General features: G+C 40.0%; 1 protein-coding gene across 1 annotated transcript in view; it reads left to right on the top strand.

Annotated features, from left to right (window-relative positions):
* Positions 1 to 18,628, top strand: part of MRPS31 (mitochondrial ribosomal protein S31) — a 41,942-nt gene that overhangs the window by 21,842 nt on the left and 1,472 nt on the right. The window contains exon 6 of the mRNA XM_019039919.4: positions 105 to 248. Within this exon, the coding sequence (XP_018895464.3) occupies positions 105 to 248 (144 nt within the window). The remainder of the gene's footprint in view (positions 1 to 104; positions 249 to 18,628) is intronic.

The raw sequence follows: 18,628 nt of genomic DNA, 5'->3' as shown, positions 1-18,628 counted from the left end.
TGTCAGGGTCTGAAAAATACATGATCAATTCAGGATTGGTTGTAACTTTTAAAAAAAGATACTTACATTGACTTGTTGTTATCTAAAATGTCTTTATTATGTAGACACATCACCTTCACTTTGGGATGTGGAATTTGCTAAGCAGTTAGCCACAGTAAATGAACAACCCGTTCAGAATGGATTTGAAGAGCTGATCCAGTGGACAAAAGAGGGGAAACTATGGGAGTTCCCAATTAACAATGAAGCAGGTAAGTGTTAATTTCAGGGGATTATAAAATGTATTGATTGAGATTATTTCTGCCAGATATTTACTTTTAGAGTGTAGATACTTACATGAATTTCAAAACCTTTTGTGGATATCTTCATGGTGTCCTAAAATAAATCTGACAAGGTTTTTTAAAAAAGATGTTGGAATTTCACTTATTTTTAGATATTCGATAAGGAAAAATGAAGAAGTAAAACTATATGGCAAAAATCCATCATGAATTTCTATGACGTAAAAGGACTGAGAACTGCAAATGATACCAGTTTTCTAATCGCTAAACAGGATATTACTTGGTGAATCTTCAATAAATTAAATAAGGCATATAAGATTATACTTAAATTTTGGAGAACATTACAACTCTTAAAAGTCTCACGCTGGTGTCCTTTAGTCATAAAACCATTGCATTAATGAGGTGCAAGGAACTTGTATGAGCCACTGAAAGTAAAAACAGTACGCTTTGGAAATCTTTGCCTGCATAATATAGGTGCTTTGAACTGGCAACAGAATGTCATCTACTTTACTGGGTATTTTTTGGAGATGTTACCTCTTCCTAAATCAAAAGAAAAACAGTATTACTGTGCTATTTATTTTTTATGATACCCATGTTGTCATCAGCTAAACATTTTAATTGAATTTATAGATGTATTTTGAATTAGAAAAGATTTATGGCTGGGTGCGGCTCACGCCTGTTATCCCAGCACTTTGGGAGGCTGAGGCGGGCGGATCGCCTGAGTTCAGGAGTTCGAGACCAGCCTGACCAACATGGTGAAACACCGTCTCTACTAAAAATACAAAATTAGCCAGGCATAATGGTGCATGCCTGTAATCCCAGCTATTCAGGAGGTTGAGGCAGGAGAAGCGTTTGAACCCGGGAGGCAGAAGTTGCAGTGAGCCGAGATCACGCTATTGCACTCCAGCCTGGGCAACAAGAGTGAAACTCCATTTCAAAAAACAAACAAACAAACAAAAAAAGATTCATTTACTTTTAGGGTAAGATTAGCTAGAAGTTGGAAAAGCCTAAATAAGTCTTAGGAAAATGTAGTCTGTATTTTAACCTTCATAATGTTATGGTATCATTGTAATATCTTAATTTTTGATAATCTTTTATTTGTTGGATTAATAGGTGGAATGGAAGCTTAAGTATCAGAAATATTTAGTCTTATATGTAAATAATATAATTAACATAAAGTGTTACTTTTTATAGGAAAACTTCAGAGACTTAGAGATTCTTTTAGCAAATTCTTAATATTTTGTATATTCATATTGTTTTTGTTTTTTGAGATGGAGCCTCGCTGTGTCATCCAGGCTGGAGTGCAGTGGTACTATCTCGGCTCACTGCAACCTCCTCCTCCCAGGTTCAAGCAATTCTCATGCCTCAGCCTCCCGAGTTAATTTTTGTATTTTTAGTAGAGATGGGGTTTTGCGGTGTTGGCCAGGCTGGTCTCAAACTCCAGACCTCGGGGTGATCCACCCGCCTTGGCCTCCCAAAGTGCTGGGATTACAGGCGTGAGCCACCGCACCTGGCCTGTATATTCATATTGTACCTGCAATAATACAGCATACTGTGTTTCATGTATTACATAAACTGTATATTGCTTAAAGTATGGTTTCTGTGTTCTGGAAGGTATTAGGGTAATGTAAAAAGACCAACGCCTTTTTAGTTGTACAAACCTGAGTACCAGCCCTGTCCATTTTAGCCATTTGCCTTTGAGGAAATTATTTAAGCTCCTGGGTATCAGTATCCTCTCTATAAAATAATATCTGATATTAAGGAAAGATTTGGTTTACTCTTAAAACATGTTTGGATTTCATTATTTGAAGAAACTTGGATGTTCCAAATCCTCATGGTTAAAAACCTGATTTAAAAACCCAGTATTAGGCCGGGCACAGTGGCTCATGCCTGTAATCCTAGCTACTTTGGAGGCTGAGGCAGGAGAATCACTTGAACCCAGGAGGCAGAGGTTGCAGTGAGCCAAGATCGTGCCACAGCACTCCAGCCTGGGTGACAGAGCGAAACTGTGCCTCAAAAAAAAAAAAAAAAGAAAGAAAGAAAGAAAAAAAAAACACTATTGAGGTATAATAATGTGACTTTATTCAGGAGAGTCGGTGAAGCATAGTGGTTTTAGAAGTTCCAGATCCGGAGTAAGTTACAGACTTGATCTCTCCAAGCCTTACTTCCTTCATCTCTAAAATGTTGGGAATAATAATAGGACTCATTATACAAGATTGGTGTGAGAATTAAGTGAGGTTAAACAAGTAAAGCATCATCACCATCATCATCCCTGTTTCTACAGCAACAACATTGTGAAGGGGTTTGCTTCTGTAACTGTTTTCCATTGTATACTGTAACATTTTATTTTTCAAAATTTTACTTTATACTGGAACATTTTGAATCTTAAAATATTAGCAAGGATAGTATGTATTATCTGGGAACCACCAAATAGGGTGTTAGGAAAGCACGAACTCATGGTATGTTGTCATCAGCAGTCAAACACTTAAGTGCATCAAAATCTTGAGTGATCAAATTCCAACGGAATTTATCTTAAATTTGACCTGGTTTCTGAGAAAATTTAATTTCTAAAAAAGGAGAGAAACATGTTTTTTTGGTCAGGTTGGGGAGATAAATGTGACAGCTATCCACATGACACTGCATATTATTGATATTTCAGAGTTGGAAAAGGAGGTGATCAGTAACTCATTTTCAGCTCCTTAAGGCAGTTGTTACCTGAAGTAAAAACAGGAAAGGACTATGGAAACTCTTACTTTGATCGCTGCCCTGGGTACACACTTAGAAACTTGTACTTTGAGAAACTGGCATTGTAACCTGAAGCCTCAACAATTCAATAACTTTCTTTTATATTTCTTATACTTAAATGTTGAAATGAATGAAATACCTTTCTTTCCCTACTAATAATTAGCTTTATGAAGATTTATTTGGATTCTTTTGGGGAAAGATGTTTTGTTTTTGTTTTTAGTAGTATTGGAACATAATATTGAAAATGACAAAGTGACATATCATGTGTTTACAATTTAGTTCGCAGTATGGTGTTTTTCCATTATATAAAAAATTAAGGTTTGTTGTTTTGCCACTTAATGCATATAAATTATTTTTCCAATTGAGAATAGCTTTTTTTCTGTTTCTGTTTCAAGAACTTGTTAGTCCCTTCCCTTGTGCTTTGCCTGCATGGAGATTTACAAGCACTATTAGGTGGAATTGTTCTCACTTAGACTTGGCACTAGTTTTATATGTTGGATTGTTAATGATACATTTTTATTTTAGCCTCTACTTTGATTTGAACTAAATTTAATCACATTTATGCCTACCCAGTAACAGAGTGTTTCTAAGGCTGGTTTTTATGGGGGTGGAGGATTTGTTGGGGGGGAGGGTTGGCTTCTTTAATACAACATAAAAGCATGATCCGTGAAAGAAGAAAGTGGTAAGTTGAACTATATTAAAAATAAGACATTTGCACTGTGAAAGACACTGTTAAAATATAAAAAGACAAGCCACAGTGTAGGAGAAAATATTTGCAAAACATATATCTGTGATAAAAGACAGGTATACAAAATACATATTAAAAATTCTTGGCTGGGCGTGGTGGCTCACACCTGTAATCCCAGAACTTTGGGAGGCTGAGGTAGGCATATCACCTGAGGTCACGAGTTCAAGACCAGCCTGGCCAACACGGTGAAACCCCATCTCTACTAAAAATACAAAATTAGCCGGGCTTGGTGGCGCATGCCTGTAATCCCAGCTACTCGGGAGGCTGAGGCAGGAGAATGGCTTGAAGCTGGGAGGCAGAGGTTGTGGTGAGCCGAGATTGCGCCATTGTACTCCAGCCTGGGCAACAAGAGTGAAACTCCGTCTCAAAATAAATAAAGTAAAATAAAATAAAATAAAATATAAAATAAAATAAAATGCAAAATATGGCCGGGCGCAGTGGCTCATGCCTATAATCCCAGCACTTTAGGAGGCCGAGGTGGGTGGATCGGTTGAGGTTAGGAGTTTGAGACCAGACTGGTCAACATGGTGAAACCCCAACTCCTCTAAAAATACAAAAATTAGCCAGGCTTGGTGGTGCACGCCTGTAATTCCAGCTACTCAGGAGGCTGAGGCATGAGAATCTCTTGAACTCAGGACAGGGAGGTTGCAGTGAGCTGAGATCTCGCCACTGCACTCCGGTCTAGGTGACAGAGCAAGACTCCATCTCAAAAATAAATAAATAAAAATAAAATGGGCTGGGTGCGGTGGCTCATGCCTGTAATCCCAGCACTTTGGGAGGCTGAGGTGGGCAGATCACCTCAGGTAAAGAGTTTGAGACCAGCCTGGCCAACATGGCGAAACCCCGCCTCTACTAAAAATGCAAAAATTAGCCAGGCGTGATGGCGGGGCCTGTAATCCCAGCTACTCAGGAGGCTGAGGCACACGAATTGCTTGAACCTGGGAGGTGGAGTGTATAATGTCTTTGCTATTGTGAATAGTGCTGCAATGAACATACATTGCTTGAACCTGGGAGGCAGAGATCGCGCCACTGCACTCCAGCCTGGGCTACAGAGCGCGACTCTATCTCAAAAATAAATAAATAATAAAAAGAAAATGGCAAAATATCTGTTCAGATACCTTACCAAAGAACATATAAGGATGGTATATGAAAACATCATATGTTGTTAGGGAATTGGAAATTATTTTTTTCAAATAGCTAAATGTTTACTTTTTAATTTATGTCTCCTTTTTAAAACTCTCATTTATTTGTGTCTCTAATTTGTGTTTTCTTCCTATTTTTTTATTTCCAACTTTAATTTTAGGTTCAGGGGTACATGTGCAAGTTTGTTACATGGGTAAATGGAGTGTCAGGGAGTTTGGTGTACAGATAATTTTGTCACCCAGGTAATCAGTGTAATACCTGATAGGTGGTTTCCCAATCTTCATTCTCCTCCCACCCTCCACCCTCAAATAGGCCCCAGTGTCTGTCATTCCCTTCTTTGTGTCTATATGTACTCAGTGTTTAGCTTCCACTTATAAGTGAGGACATGCAGTATTTGGTTTTCTGTTTCTGCATTAATTCACTTAGGATAATGTCCCCCAGCTCCATCCATGTTGCAGCAAAGGCCATGACCTCATGATTTTTATAGCTGCATAGTATCCCATGGTGTGTATGTACCCCATTTTCTTTATCCAGTCCACCATTCATGTGCACCTAGGTTGATTCCATGTCTTTGCTATTGTGAATAGTGCTGCAATGAACATACATATGCATGTATCTTTATGGTAGAATAATGTATATTCCTTTGGGCATATACCCAGTAATCGGATTGCTAAGTTGAATGGTAGTTCTGTTTTAAGTTATTTGAGAAATTTCCAGACTGCTTTCCACAGTGGCTAAACTAATTTACATTCCCACCAACAGTTTATAAGCATTCCCTTTCCTCTGCAACCTTAGGAGGATCTGTTGTTTTCAGCATTTTAATAGTAGCTATTCAGACTGGTGTGAGATGGTATCTCATTGTGGTTTTGATTTGCATTGCCCGGATGATCTGTGATAATGAGCATTTTTCATATGTTTGCTGGCCGTGTGTATGTCTTCTTTTGAGAAGTGTCTGTTCATCTCCTTTGCCCATCTTTTAATAGGGTTGATTGTTTTTTGCTTCTTCAATTGTTTGAGTTCCTTATAGATTCTGGATATTAGACCTTTGTTGGATACATAGTTTGCAGATATTTTCTGTCATTCTGTAGGTTTTCTGTTTATTGAAATTTTTTTTTGCTGTGCAGAAGCTCTTTAATGAGGTCCCACTTCTCAATTTTTGTTTGTGTTACAGTTGCTTTTTTTTTTTTTTTGAGACAGAGTTTTCGCTCTTGTTGCCCAGGCTGGAGTGCATTGGCGTGATCTCAGCTCACTGCAACCTCTGCTTCTTGGGTTCAAGTGATTCTCCTGCCTCAGCCTTCCAGTTAGTTGGAATTACAGGCGCCTGCCACCATGCCCAGCTAATTCTTATTGTATTTTTAGAAGAGGCAGGGTTTTACCATGTTGGCCAGGCTGGTCTTGAACTCCTGACCTCAGGTGATCTGCCTGCCTCAGCTTCCCAAAGTGCTGTGATTACAGGGGTGAGTCACTGCGCCTTGCCTACAGTTGCTTTTTGACTTTGTCGTGAAGTCCTTGCCTGGGCTGTTGTCTAGGATGGTATTTCCTAGATCTTCTTGTAGGGTTTTTATAGTTTTAGATTTCACATTTAAGCCTTTAATCCACCTTGAGTTGATTTTTGTACATGGTCAAAGGTAGGGGTCCAGTTTCAGTCTTCTGCATGTGGCTAGTCTAAGGCTAATTTTTGATATGCTTTCCTAGAGTAATTCTCAATTTAGAGGCTTCAGTGGGCAAAGAAGGTCAGGATGAATGTTAATCACACTTTTGTTTCTATTCTTTAGTTGGTTTAAACTTTTTCACTTCTTATGTGTCCTCTAGGGTATCTGAAATGTGTGCTGTAATATGATCCAACAAGAACAGTGAGAAAAGTTCAAATTACCATAAAACCCTAAAGAAGGGCTCTGTTATTTGGGCAAGTATAGTGTGGAGAAAATTAGGGGAAGTGTAAAGATTATTAGGTATGTGCTAACTGACAGGTAGCAGGATCTGTTTGTTGTTTTTGATGAGATTATGGCCTGTGAACAGGAGCCTTAAAGTACTGACAGGAAAATAAATAATAGTTTTGATAATACATAGAAGTGGAAACAGCAATTCAAAGTGAAAATGACTGAGATTGGTTCAGTGCTCTACTATGGCCTTCTCAAAAATAATTGGTCATTGCTATTAACTGGATTTCACCCTTTATTTGTTGTACCATATTTTAAAAGTGTATTCAATACTTAAAGCAGAATTAGACACAATTAACCTGTCACCTTATTTGATTGTGCATCGTACAGGATTTCCTTCTTATGTTTAATGTTTCACTGTCTCTTATGTTTTCTTTACTGTATTGTGCTTCTTTGGTTTATTAAAAATATTTTAAATTACATAAATAATAATGAAAGTTTATTTGCAAGAGTCAAATCGTGTGAAAGAATACTGTACTTTACCCCTCAGTTCTCTTCTTTTTTTCCTGAAATAGCCATCGTCAATAGTTTGATATATGTCCTCTCACTCAACATTAAATGGCAGTTACAGATTTATCTGCTGTTTTATTTGACTTGTATGGGAGCATACCATACATATATTGTCCTGCAGTGTGTGTGTGTGTGTGTGTGTGTGTGTGTGTATTTTGTTACTTAGCAATATGTCTTGAAAGCATTTCCTTGTCAGTACATAGAGATAGACCTTATTCATTTTATAGTTCTATATGTCCCATTGTTATGAATGCAGACTATAATTTCTTTTACCATTTTCCTTTTGAATGATGGAGCTGTAGTAGATACTTTTACACATGTTCTTGTGTACATGTTTGAGTACAATTCAGAATAGGTAAATTTTCAATGGCAATAAATACTTACAAAGTCTCTTCTGAAATGATAGCCAGTCAACCAACTATGTAAAAATTCTGTTTCTCCACAGCCTAACTGATACTGGATATTGTTAACCTTTCAAATGTTCTGGGTAAAAAATGATATCAGTGGTGTTTTTATTTGCATTTCCCTGATTGATAACCAGATTACAAATCTTTTCATATGTTTATCGGCTATTTGTACTTCCTCTGTGACTTACGTTTTTACATCCTTTGACTGTTTCTGTTGGGCTCTTTGTTAATAGTGTTTGTAGGAACTCAATATATTATGGACTTTCATTCTTAAACTCTTACATGTGTTGGAAATATGTTTCCCAGTTTGTCTCTTTGCCTTCTTTTAAAATAATTTGACTTAAAAATCATAGTAAGCATTTAGTTTAATATAAGTTTAATATAAAAGGTAATAATATAAAGCACAAGGCTTATAAAGCAGTTCTTTTTATCACCTATTAAGCCTGTTCTCAGAGCCAACAGTTTTTAATCTTTTAGCTGTGTTTTATTTTTTATATTTCTAAATTATATGCTTACCTCTATTTTAGATGTCATCTAGTATATATATCTTCTCCTCATCCTTCCAGTGTAGATATATTACAATTTTTTGTAAGACATGAATTCATTGTTTACACTAATATGACTATGGACAATTGTGTGGGGTGTTGTTTTGTTATTTGGGGGTTTTTTTTGTTGTTTTTTTTTTAATTTTTTTTTTATTATACTTTAAGTTTTAGGGTACATGTGCACATTGTGCAGGTTAGTTACATACGTATACATGTGCCATGCTGGTGTGCTGCACCCACTAACTCGTCATCTAGCATTAGGTATATCTCCCAATGCTATCCCTCCCCCCTCCCCCCACCCCACAACAGTCCCCAGAGTGTGATGTTCCCCTTCCTGTGTCCATGTGATCTCATTGTTCAATTCCCACCTATGAGTGAGAATATGCGGTGTTTGGTTTTTTGTTCTTGCGATAGTTTACTGAGAATGATGATTTCCAATTTCATCCATGTCCCTACAAAGGACATGAACTCATCATTTTTTATGGCTGCGTAGTATTCCATGGCGTATATGTGCCACATTTTCTTAATCCAGTCTATCATTGCTGGACATTTGGGTTGGTTCCAAGCCTTTGCTATTGTGAATAATGCCGCAATAAACAAACGTGTGCATGTGTCTTTAGAGCAGCATGATTTATAGTCCTTTGGGTATATACCCAGTAATGGGATGGCTAGGTCAAATGGTATTTCTAGTTCTAGATCCCTGAGGAATTGCCACACTGACTTCCACAATGGTTGAACTAGTTTACAGTCCCACCAACAGTGTAAAAGTGTTCCTATTTCTCCACATCCTCTCCAGCACCTGTTGTTTCCTGACTTTTTAATGATTGCCATTCTAACTGGTGTGAGATGGTATCTCATTGTGGTTTTGATTTGCATTTCTCTGATGGCCAGTGATGGTGAGCATTTTTTCATGTGTCTTATGGCTGCATAAATGTCTTCTTTTGAGAAGTGTCTGTTCATGTCCTTCACCCACTTTTTGATGGGGTTTGTTTTTTTCTTGTAAATTTGTTTGAGTTCATTGTAGATTCTGGATATTAGCCCTTTGTCAGATGAGTAGGTTGCGAAAAATTTCTCCCATTCTGTAGGTTGCCTGTTCACTCTGATGGTAGTTTCTTTTGCTGTGCAGAAGCTCTTTAGTTTAATTAGATCCCATTTGTCAATTTTGTCTTTTGTTGCCATTGCTTTTGGTGTTTTAGTCATGAAGTCCTTGCCCATGCCTGTGTCCTGAATGGTAATGCCTAGGTTTTCTTCTAGGGTTTTTATGGTTTTAAATCTAACATTTAAGTCTTTAATCCATCTTGAATTGATTTTTGTATAAGGTGTAAGGAAGGGATCCAGTTTCAGCTTTCTACATATGGCTAGCCAGTTTTCCCAGCACCATTTATTAAATAGGGAATCCTTTCCCCATTGCTTGTTTTTCTCAGGTTTGTCAAAGATCAGATAGTTGTAGATATGTGGCGTTATTTCTGAGGGCTCTGTTCTGTTCCATTGATCTATGTCTCTGTTTTGGTACCAGTACCATGCTGTTTTGGTTACTGTAGCCTTGTAGTATAGTTTGAAGTCAGGTAATGTGATGCCTCCAGCTATGTTCTTTTGGCTTAGGATTGACTTGGCGATGTGGGCTCTTTTTTGGTTCCATATGAACTTTAAAGTAGTTTTTTCCAATTCTTTGAAGAAAGGCATTGGTAGCTTGATGGGGATGGCATTGAATCTGTAAATTACCTTGGGCAGTATGGCCATTTTCATGATATTGATTATTCCTACCGATGAGCATGGAATGTTCTTCCATTTGTTTTATCCTCTTTTATTTCCTTGAGCAGCAGTTTGTAGTTCTCCTTGAAGAGGTCCTTCACATCCCTTGTAAGTTGGATTCCTAGGTATTTTGTTCTCTTTGAAGCAATTGTGAATGGGAGTTCACTCATGATTTGGCTCTCTGTTTGTCTATTGTTGGTGTATAGGAATGCTTGTGATTTTTGCACATTGATTTTGTATCCTGAGACTTTGCTGAAGTTGCTTATCAGCTTAAGGAGATTTTGGGCTGAGACAGTGGGGTTTTCTAGATATACAATCATGTCATCTGCAAACAGGGACAATTTGACTTCCTCTTTTCCTAATTGAATACCCTTTATTTCCTTCTCCTGCCTAATTGCCCTGGCCAGAACTTCCAACACTATGTTGAATAGGAGTGGTGAGAGAGGGCATCCCTGTCTTGTGCCAGTTTTCAAAGGGAATGCTTCCAGTTTTTGCCCATTCAGTATGATATTGGCTGTGGGTTTGTCATAGATAGCTCTTATTATTTTGAAATATGTCCCATCAATACCTAATTTATTGAGAGTTTTTAGCATGAAGGGTTGTTGAATTTCGTCAAAGGCCTTTTCTGCATCTATTGAGATAATCATGTGGTTTTTGTCTTTGGCTCTGTTTATATGCTGGATTACATTTATTGATTTGCATATATTGAACCAGCCTTGCATCCCAGGGATGAAGCCCACTTGATCATGGTGGATAAGCTTTTTGATGTGCTGCTGGATTCGGTTTGCCAGTATTTTATTGAGGATTTTTGCATCAATGTTCATCAAGGATATTGGTCTAAAATTCTCTTTTTTGGTTGTGTCTCTGCCCGGCTTTGGTATCAGAATGATGCTGGCCTCATAAAATGAGTTAGGGAGGATTCCCTCTTTTTCTATTGATTGGAATAGTTTCAGAAGGAATGGTACCAGTTCCTCCTTGTACCTCTGGTAGAATTTGGCTGTGAATCCATCTGGTCCTGGACTCTTTTTGGTTGGTAAGCTATTGATTATTGCCACAATTTCAGATCCTGTTATTGGTCTATTCAGAGATTCAACTTCTTCCTGGTTTAGTCTTGGGAGAGTGTATGTGTCAAGGAATTTATCCATTTCTTCTAGATTTTCTAGTTTATTTGCATAGAGGTGTTTGTAGTATTCTCTGATGGTAGTTTGTATTTCTGTGGGATCAGTGGTGATATCCCCTTTATCATTTTTTATTGCATGTATTTGATTCTTCTCTCTTTTTTTCTTTATTAGTCTTGCTAGTGGTCTATCAGTTTTGTTGATCCTTTCAAAAAACCAGCTCCTGGATTCATTAATTTTTTGAAGGGTTTTTTATGTCTCTATTTCCTTCAGTTCTGCTCTGATTTTAGTTATTTCTTGCCTTCTGCTAGCTTTTGAATGTGTTTGCTCTTGCTTTTCTAGTTCTTTTAATTGTGATGTTAGGGTGTCAATTTTGGATCTTTCCTGCTTTCTCTTGTGGGCATTTAGTGCTATAAATTTCCCTCTAGACACTGCTTTGAATGCGTCCCAGAGATTCTGGTATGTTGTGTCTTTGTTCTCGTTGGTTTCAAAGAACATCTTTATTTCTGCCTTCATTTCGTTATGTACCCAGTAGTCATTCAGGAGCAGGTTGTTCAGTTTCCATGTAGTTGAGTGGTTTTGAGTGAGATTCTTAATCCTGAGTTCTGGTTTGATTGCACTGTGGTCTGAGAGATAGTTTTTTTATAATTTCTGTTCTTTTACATTTGCTGAGGAGAGCTTTACTTCCAAGTATGTGGTCAATTTTGGAATAGGTGTGGTGTGGTGCTGAAAAAAATGTATATTCTGTTGATTTGGGGTGGAGAGTTCTGTAGATGTCTATTAGGTCCGCTTGGTGCAGAGCTGAGTTCAATTCCTGGGTATCCTTGTTGACTTTCTGTCTCGTTGATCTGTCTAATGTTGACAGTGGGGTGTTAAAGTCTCCCATTATTAATGTGTGGGAGTCTAAGTCTCTTTGTAGGTCACTCAGGACTTGCTTATGAATCTGGGTGCTCCTGTATTGGGTGCATATATATTTAGGATAGTTAGCTCTTCTTGTTGAATTGATCCCTTTACCATTATGTAATGGCCTTCTTTGTCTCTTTTGATCTTTGTTGGTTTAAAGTCTGTTTTATCAGAGACTAGGATTGCAATCCCTGCCTTTTTTGTTTTCCATTTGCTTGGTAGATCTTCCTCCATCCATTTATTTTGAGCCTATGTGTGTCTCTGCACGTGAGATGGGTTTCCTGAATATAGCACACTGATGGGTCTTGACTCTATCCAATTTGCCAGTCTGTGTCTTTTAATTGGAGCATTTAGTCCATTTACATTTAAAGTTAATAGTGGTATGTGTGAATTTGATCCTGTCATTATGATGTTAGCTGGTTATTTTGCTCGTTCGTTGATGCAGTTTCTTCCTAGTCTCCATGGTCTTTACATTTTGGCATGATTTTGCAGCGGCTGGTACCGGTTGTTCCTTTTCATGTTTAGCGCTTCCTTCAGGAGCTCTTTTAGGGCAGGCCTGGTGGTGACAAAATCTCTCAGCATTTGCTTGTCTGTAAAGTATTTTATTTCTCCTTCACTTATGAAGCTTAGTTTGGCTGGATATGAAATTCTGGGTTGAAAATTCTTTTCTTTAAGAATGTTCAATATTGGTCCCCACTCTCTTCTGGCTTGTAGGGTTTCTGCCGAGAGATCCGCTGTTAGTCTGATGGGCTTCCCTTTGAGGGTAACCCGACCTTTCTCTCTGGCTGCCCTTAACATTTTTTCCTTCATTTCAACTTTGGTGAATCTGACAATTATGTGTCCTGGAGTTGCTCTTCTCGAGGAGTATCTTTGTGGCGTTCTCTGTATTTCCTGAATCTGAACGTTGGCCTGCCTTGCTAGATTGGGGAAATTCTCCTGGATAATATCCTGCAGAGTGTTTTCCAACTTGGTTCCATTCTCCCCATCACTTTCAGGTACACCAATCAGACGTAGATTTGGTCTTTTCACATAGTCCCATATTTCTTGGAGGCTTTGCTTGTTTCTTTTTATTCTCTTTTCTCTGAACTTTCCTTCCTGCTTCATTTCATTCATTTCATCTTCCATTGCTGATACCGTTTCTTCCAGTTGGTCGCATCGGCTCCTGAGGCTTCTGCATTCTTCACGTAGTTCTCGAGCCTTGGTTTTCAGCTCCGTCAGCTCCTTTAAGCACTTCTCTGTATTGGTTATTCTAGTTACACATTCTTCTAAATTTTTTTCAAAGTTTTCAACTTCTTTGCGTTTGGTTTGAATGTCCTCCCGTAGCTCAGAGTAATTTGATCGTCTGAAGCCTTCTTCTCTCAGCTCGTCAAAGTCATTCTCCGTCCAGCTTTGTTCCGTTGCTGGTGAGGAACTGCGTTCCTTTGGAGGAGGAGAGGCGCTGTGATTTTTAGAGTTTCCAGTTTTTCTGTTCTGTTTTTTCCCCATCTTTGTGGTTTTATCTACTTTTGGTCTTTGATGATGGTGATGTACAGATGGGTTTTTGGTGTGGATGTCCTTTCTGTTTGTTAGTTTTCCTTCTAACAGACAGGATCCTCAGCTGCAGGTGTGTTGGAGTACCCTGCAGTGTGAGGTGTCAGTGTGCCCCTGCTGGAGGGTGCCTCCCAGTTAGGCTGCTCGGGGGTCAGGGGTCAGGGACCCACTTGAGGAGGCAGTCTGCCCGTTCTCAGATCTCCAGCTGCATACTGGGAGAACCCGTGCTCTCTTCAAAGCTGTCAGACAGGGACATTTAAGTCTGCAGAGGTTACTGCTGTCTTTTTGTTTGTCTGTGCCCTGCCCCCAGAGGTGGAGCCTACAGAAGCATGCAGGCCTCCTTGAGCTGTGGTGGGCTCCACCCAGTTCCAGCTTCAGGGCTGCTTTGTTTACCTTAGCTAGCCTGGGCAATGGTGAGCGCCCCTCCCCCAGCCTCGCTGCCGCCTTGCAGTTTGATCTCAGACTGCTGTGCTAGCAATCAGCGAGACTCCGTGGGGTAGGACCCTCTGAGCCAGGTGCGGGATATAATCTCGTGGTGCGCCGTTTTTTAAGCCCGTCGGAAAAGCGCAGTATTCGGGTGGAAGTGACCCGATTCTCCAGGTGCCGTCTGTCACCCCTTTCTTTGATTAGGAAAGGGAACTCCCTGACCCCTTGCACTTCCCGAGTGAGGCAATGCCTCGCCCTCCTTCAGCTCGTGCACGGTGTGCGGACCCACTGACCTGCGCCCACTGTCTGGCACTCCCTAGTGATATGAACCTGGTACCTCAGATGGAAATGCAGAAATCACCCGTCTTCTGTGTCGCTCAGGCTGGGAGCTGTAGACTGGAGCTGTTGCTATTTGGCCATCTTGGCTTCTCCCCCGCCTAGCGTTACTTGGGGTTTTTTGAGACGGGGTCTCACTCCGTCACCCAGACTGGAGTGCAGTGGCAGGATCATGGCTCACTGCAACCTCGAATTCCTGGGCTCAAGTTATTCTCCCATCTCAGCCTTTCTAGTGAGGAGAGGACCACAGGCACACCACCATGCCTGGCTAATTTTTTTTCTAAAGACGAAGTCTCACTATGTTGCCCAGGGTGGCCTCAAACTGCTGGGCTGAAGTGATCCTCCTGGCTTGGCCTCCCAAAGTGCTGGGATTACAGGTGTAAGCCACTGTTCCCAGCCTGGAAAACTGTTTAATGGTAAGACAAAAAATTACTATATTTTCTTTCCTGTTCCCATCGAAAGTTAACAATTGCTTTATTTTTCTTCCTATTTGCTTTGTTTTTCCTTGAGTCTCTAAGTTTTCCTATATTTCATACAGCCTCTCAAATTCACAAGCACAAAAATATTGAATTTCCTGTTAATTTTGTTTTTTGTCCATGGGTACCTGGAGCTGTCTGTCTGTAGCTGTCATCTATACCTAGGTCTTCTGGCACAACTGTCTTCCTATCATTTTGCCCTCCTCCTGGGACTTCTGTCCCTTCTATGTTGGATACCCTTTCTTTTTGGACCACATATTTTCTACTCTATCTCATTTTGTTGAAGCACATGCTTTGAGACCCTTGATATATAAAATATCTTTCCTCTGTCTTGGTACTTTTTTAATGGTTTACTTGAGGATAAAAATCAAGATTGGAAATAGTTTTATTTCACAATAAGCCTTTGCTCCATTGTCTTTCTTGCTTTGTCACCCAGGCTGTAGTGCAGTGGCACGATCTTAGCTCACTGCAACCTCCACCTCTCAGGTTCAAGCTATTCACCTGCCTCAGCCTCCCGAATAGCTGGGATTACAGACATGAGCCACTGCACCTGGCCTTTTTTTTTTTTTTTTTTTTTTTTTGAGTCAGAGTCTCACTCTGGTTGTCCAGGCTAGAGTGCAGTGGCACATTCTTGGCTCACTGAAGCCTTGACCTCCCAGGCTCAGGTTATTTCCCACCTCGGCCTCCCATACAGGCGCCCACCACCATGCCTGGCTAATTTTTTATATTTTTATTAGGGACGGGGTTTTACTATGTTACCCAGGCTGGTCTTGAACTCCTGCACTTAATAAGCAATCCACTCGCTTCATCCTCCCAGAGTGCTGGGCTTACAGCCATGATCCACGTGCCCAGCCACTCCACTGTCTTATGTTGTTGAGAATGCTTTTGCCATGTTTTCCATTCTTATCCTAGATTCATTGTATGTGATCTCTTTTATTTATTTTTTGGTAACTTTTAGCATCTTCTCTTCATAATATTCATAAGTTTCAGGAGGGTTATCCTTGGAAAGGGATTTTGTTTACAATCATTGTTGTAGACATTATTAGATAATTTTAATCCAGTAACTTCATTTTTCAATTCTGGGTAAATTTTCTTGTATCATTTGATAATTTTGGCCTCCCAATCTTTTTCTTTTTCTCCTTCTATGCTCCGGGGACATTCTTTAACTATTATCTTACAATCTCTCCATTGGATTTTTGTTGCCATATTTTTAACTTCCAAATGCTTCATTGGGCTGGGCGCGGTGGCTCACACCTGTGATCCCAGCGCTTTGGGAGGCCGAAGCAGGCGGATCACCTGAGGTCAGGAGTTTGAGACCAGCCTGGCCAACATGGTGAAACCCCATCTCTACTAAAAATACAAAAATTAGCTGGGTATGGTGGTGAGTGCCTGCAATCCCAGCTACTCAGGAGGCTGAGGCAAGAGAATTGCTCGAACCCAGGAGGCAGAGATTGCAGTGAGCTGAGATTGCTCCATTGCACTCCAGCTGGACAACAAGAGTGAAACTCCCTCTCAAAAAAAAAAAAAAAAAAAAAAAAAAACCAAATGCATTGTTGTTGTTCTTCTTCTTTTTAGTGTTAGATTTTTTTTCCCCAAAGTGTTGAGATTACAGGCGTGAGCCACTGTGCCTGGCCCAGTTTCATTCTCTTGAAGGCTCTGGGCTGTAAATGTCACACATCACTTCTGTTTAGGTTCTGCTGGTAATAATTTAAACATATGCTCATGCCTAACCCAGAAGGGGCTGGGAAATGTAATGTTGCTCAACAGCCATGTACAGGTTTTTTTTAAATTCTTTTAAGAGGTGTAGTGTCACTCTGTCACTCAGGCTGGAGTGCAGCGGTGTGATCACAGCTTACTGCAGCCTCAAACTCCTGGGCTCAAGTGATTGATCCTTCTGCCCCCAGCATTCCAGGTACTAGGACTACAGGTGCACACCACTACACCTGGCTAATTTTCAAATGTTTTGTAGAGATGGGGTCTCACTTTGTTGCTCAGGCTGGTCTTAAACTCCTGGCTTCAAGCTATCCTCCTGCTTCGGCCTCCCAAAATGCTGAGATTATAGACATGAGCCACCATCCCCTGCCCATGCACATGTTTAGTTCTTTTATCAAGATAAAAAGCCAGAATGGATTTGAGAGATAGGTATCAGTTCCTGCCAAGGTGTCTGTCACTTACGCTAGACACTTTCTTAAAATGTCTACTGTTCTTTGAATGTTTGTTTATACTTGAGAGGAAGGCCATGAAAAACTGTTTGTTAAATGCATGTGAATGGATGGGCCTAGTTAACTGGTGGCTTCATTTGAGAGGAATTGGGAAGGAACGTCTTCATTTAAGGACCTCTGTAACTCCATATTTATAATTCTTCTCACTGAGTTTCTCCAATGAGAAATCTTCCAACCGCTTGACTTGAGGCTACAGGCCTTGGCTGTAAGATAATTTAGAATGTTTAGAATGTCTTTAGTGAATAGAGATTTAATTTGTACATAGCTCTGTAGCCTTTTTCTATTTATCTAGAACTTATTTTTGTATATAGTATACCCTCTTTATTGCTCTCTTTTTTTTTCCTTTGCATTATATGTGCCAGTACCACTTGGCTGTCATTCATTCATTGATTCATTCATGAAAGATCTATTCATTCTGCCCTCCTGGAGCATTCTAAGTTAAAAAGACTGTTGATCTACTTTATCTGATATTCATACAGCCAGTTATACTTTGAAAAAAATTAATGTACCAAGATAACATTAACCATCCTTTTTACTTTCAATCTACCTATGTGGTGTTTAAGGTGAATTTCTTATGAACAGCATATAGTTGGTTTATGTTTTTATATCCACTGTGCCAGTCTCTGTCTTTTAATTTGTATACTTAGATTATTTACATTTAAAGTATTATTTTCTGTTCATTTTCTCTATCTCTCGTTCCTCTGTCTTTTCTTTTTTCTTTTTCTTTTTTTTTTTTTTGGACAGAGTCTCACTTTGTTGCCCAGGCTGGAGTGCAGTGACGCAATCTCAGCTCACTGCAACCTCTGCCTGCCAGGTTCAAGCAGTTCTCCTGCCTCAGCCTCCCGAGTAGCTGGGACTACAGGCACATGCCACCATGCCCAGCTAATTTTTGTATTTTTAGTAGAGATGGGGTTTCACCACATTGGCCAGGCTGGTCTTGAACTCCTGACCTTGTGACCTGCCCCCCCACCCGCCACCCGCAGCCTCCCACAGTGTTGGGATTACAGGCATGAGCCACCACACCCGGCCTCCTCTGTCTTTTCTTGGCTTTTTTTTTTTTTTTTTTTGAGACAGGGTCTCACTCTGTCGCCCAGGCTAGAGTGCATGGTATGATCACAGCTCACTACAGCCTCGACCTCCCAGGCTCAGGTGATCCTCCCACCTCAGCCTTTCAAGTAGCTGGGACTACAGGCATGTGCCACCACACCTGGCTAATTTTTTGTAGAGACAGGGTTTTACCATGTTTCCCAGTCTGGTCTTGAACTCCTGGGCTCAAGCAATCCCCCTGCCTCAGCCTCCCAAAGTGCTGGGATTATAGGTGTGAGCCACGGCACCTGGCCTCTTAGCTTCTTGTGAGCTGCCTGAACATTTTTCACAATTCCGTCTTATTTATGTATTTTAAAATATAATTTTTATAGTGTTCTTGATGGTTGCCATTATTTATGAAAATATTCCTTAGCTGCCAGACGCAGTAGCTCACACCTGTAATCCCAGCACTTTGGGAGGCCGAGGCGGGTGGATCACCTGAGGTCAGGAGTTCAAGCCAGCCTGA

The sequence above is a fragment of the Gorilla gorilla genome, chromosome 14, assembly GCF_029281585.2.
Source record: "Gorilla gorilla gorilla isolate KB3781 chromosome 14, NHGRI_mGorGor1-v2.1_pri, whole genome shotgun sequence".
NCBI lineage: Eukaryota > Metazoa > Chordata > Mammalia > Primates > Hominidae > Gorilla > Gorilla gorilla.
The sequence above is the reverse complement of the archived record's forward strand: the minus strand, read 5'-3'. Positions and strand labels throughout refer to the sequence as shown.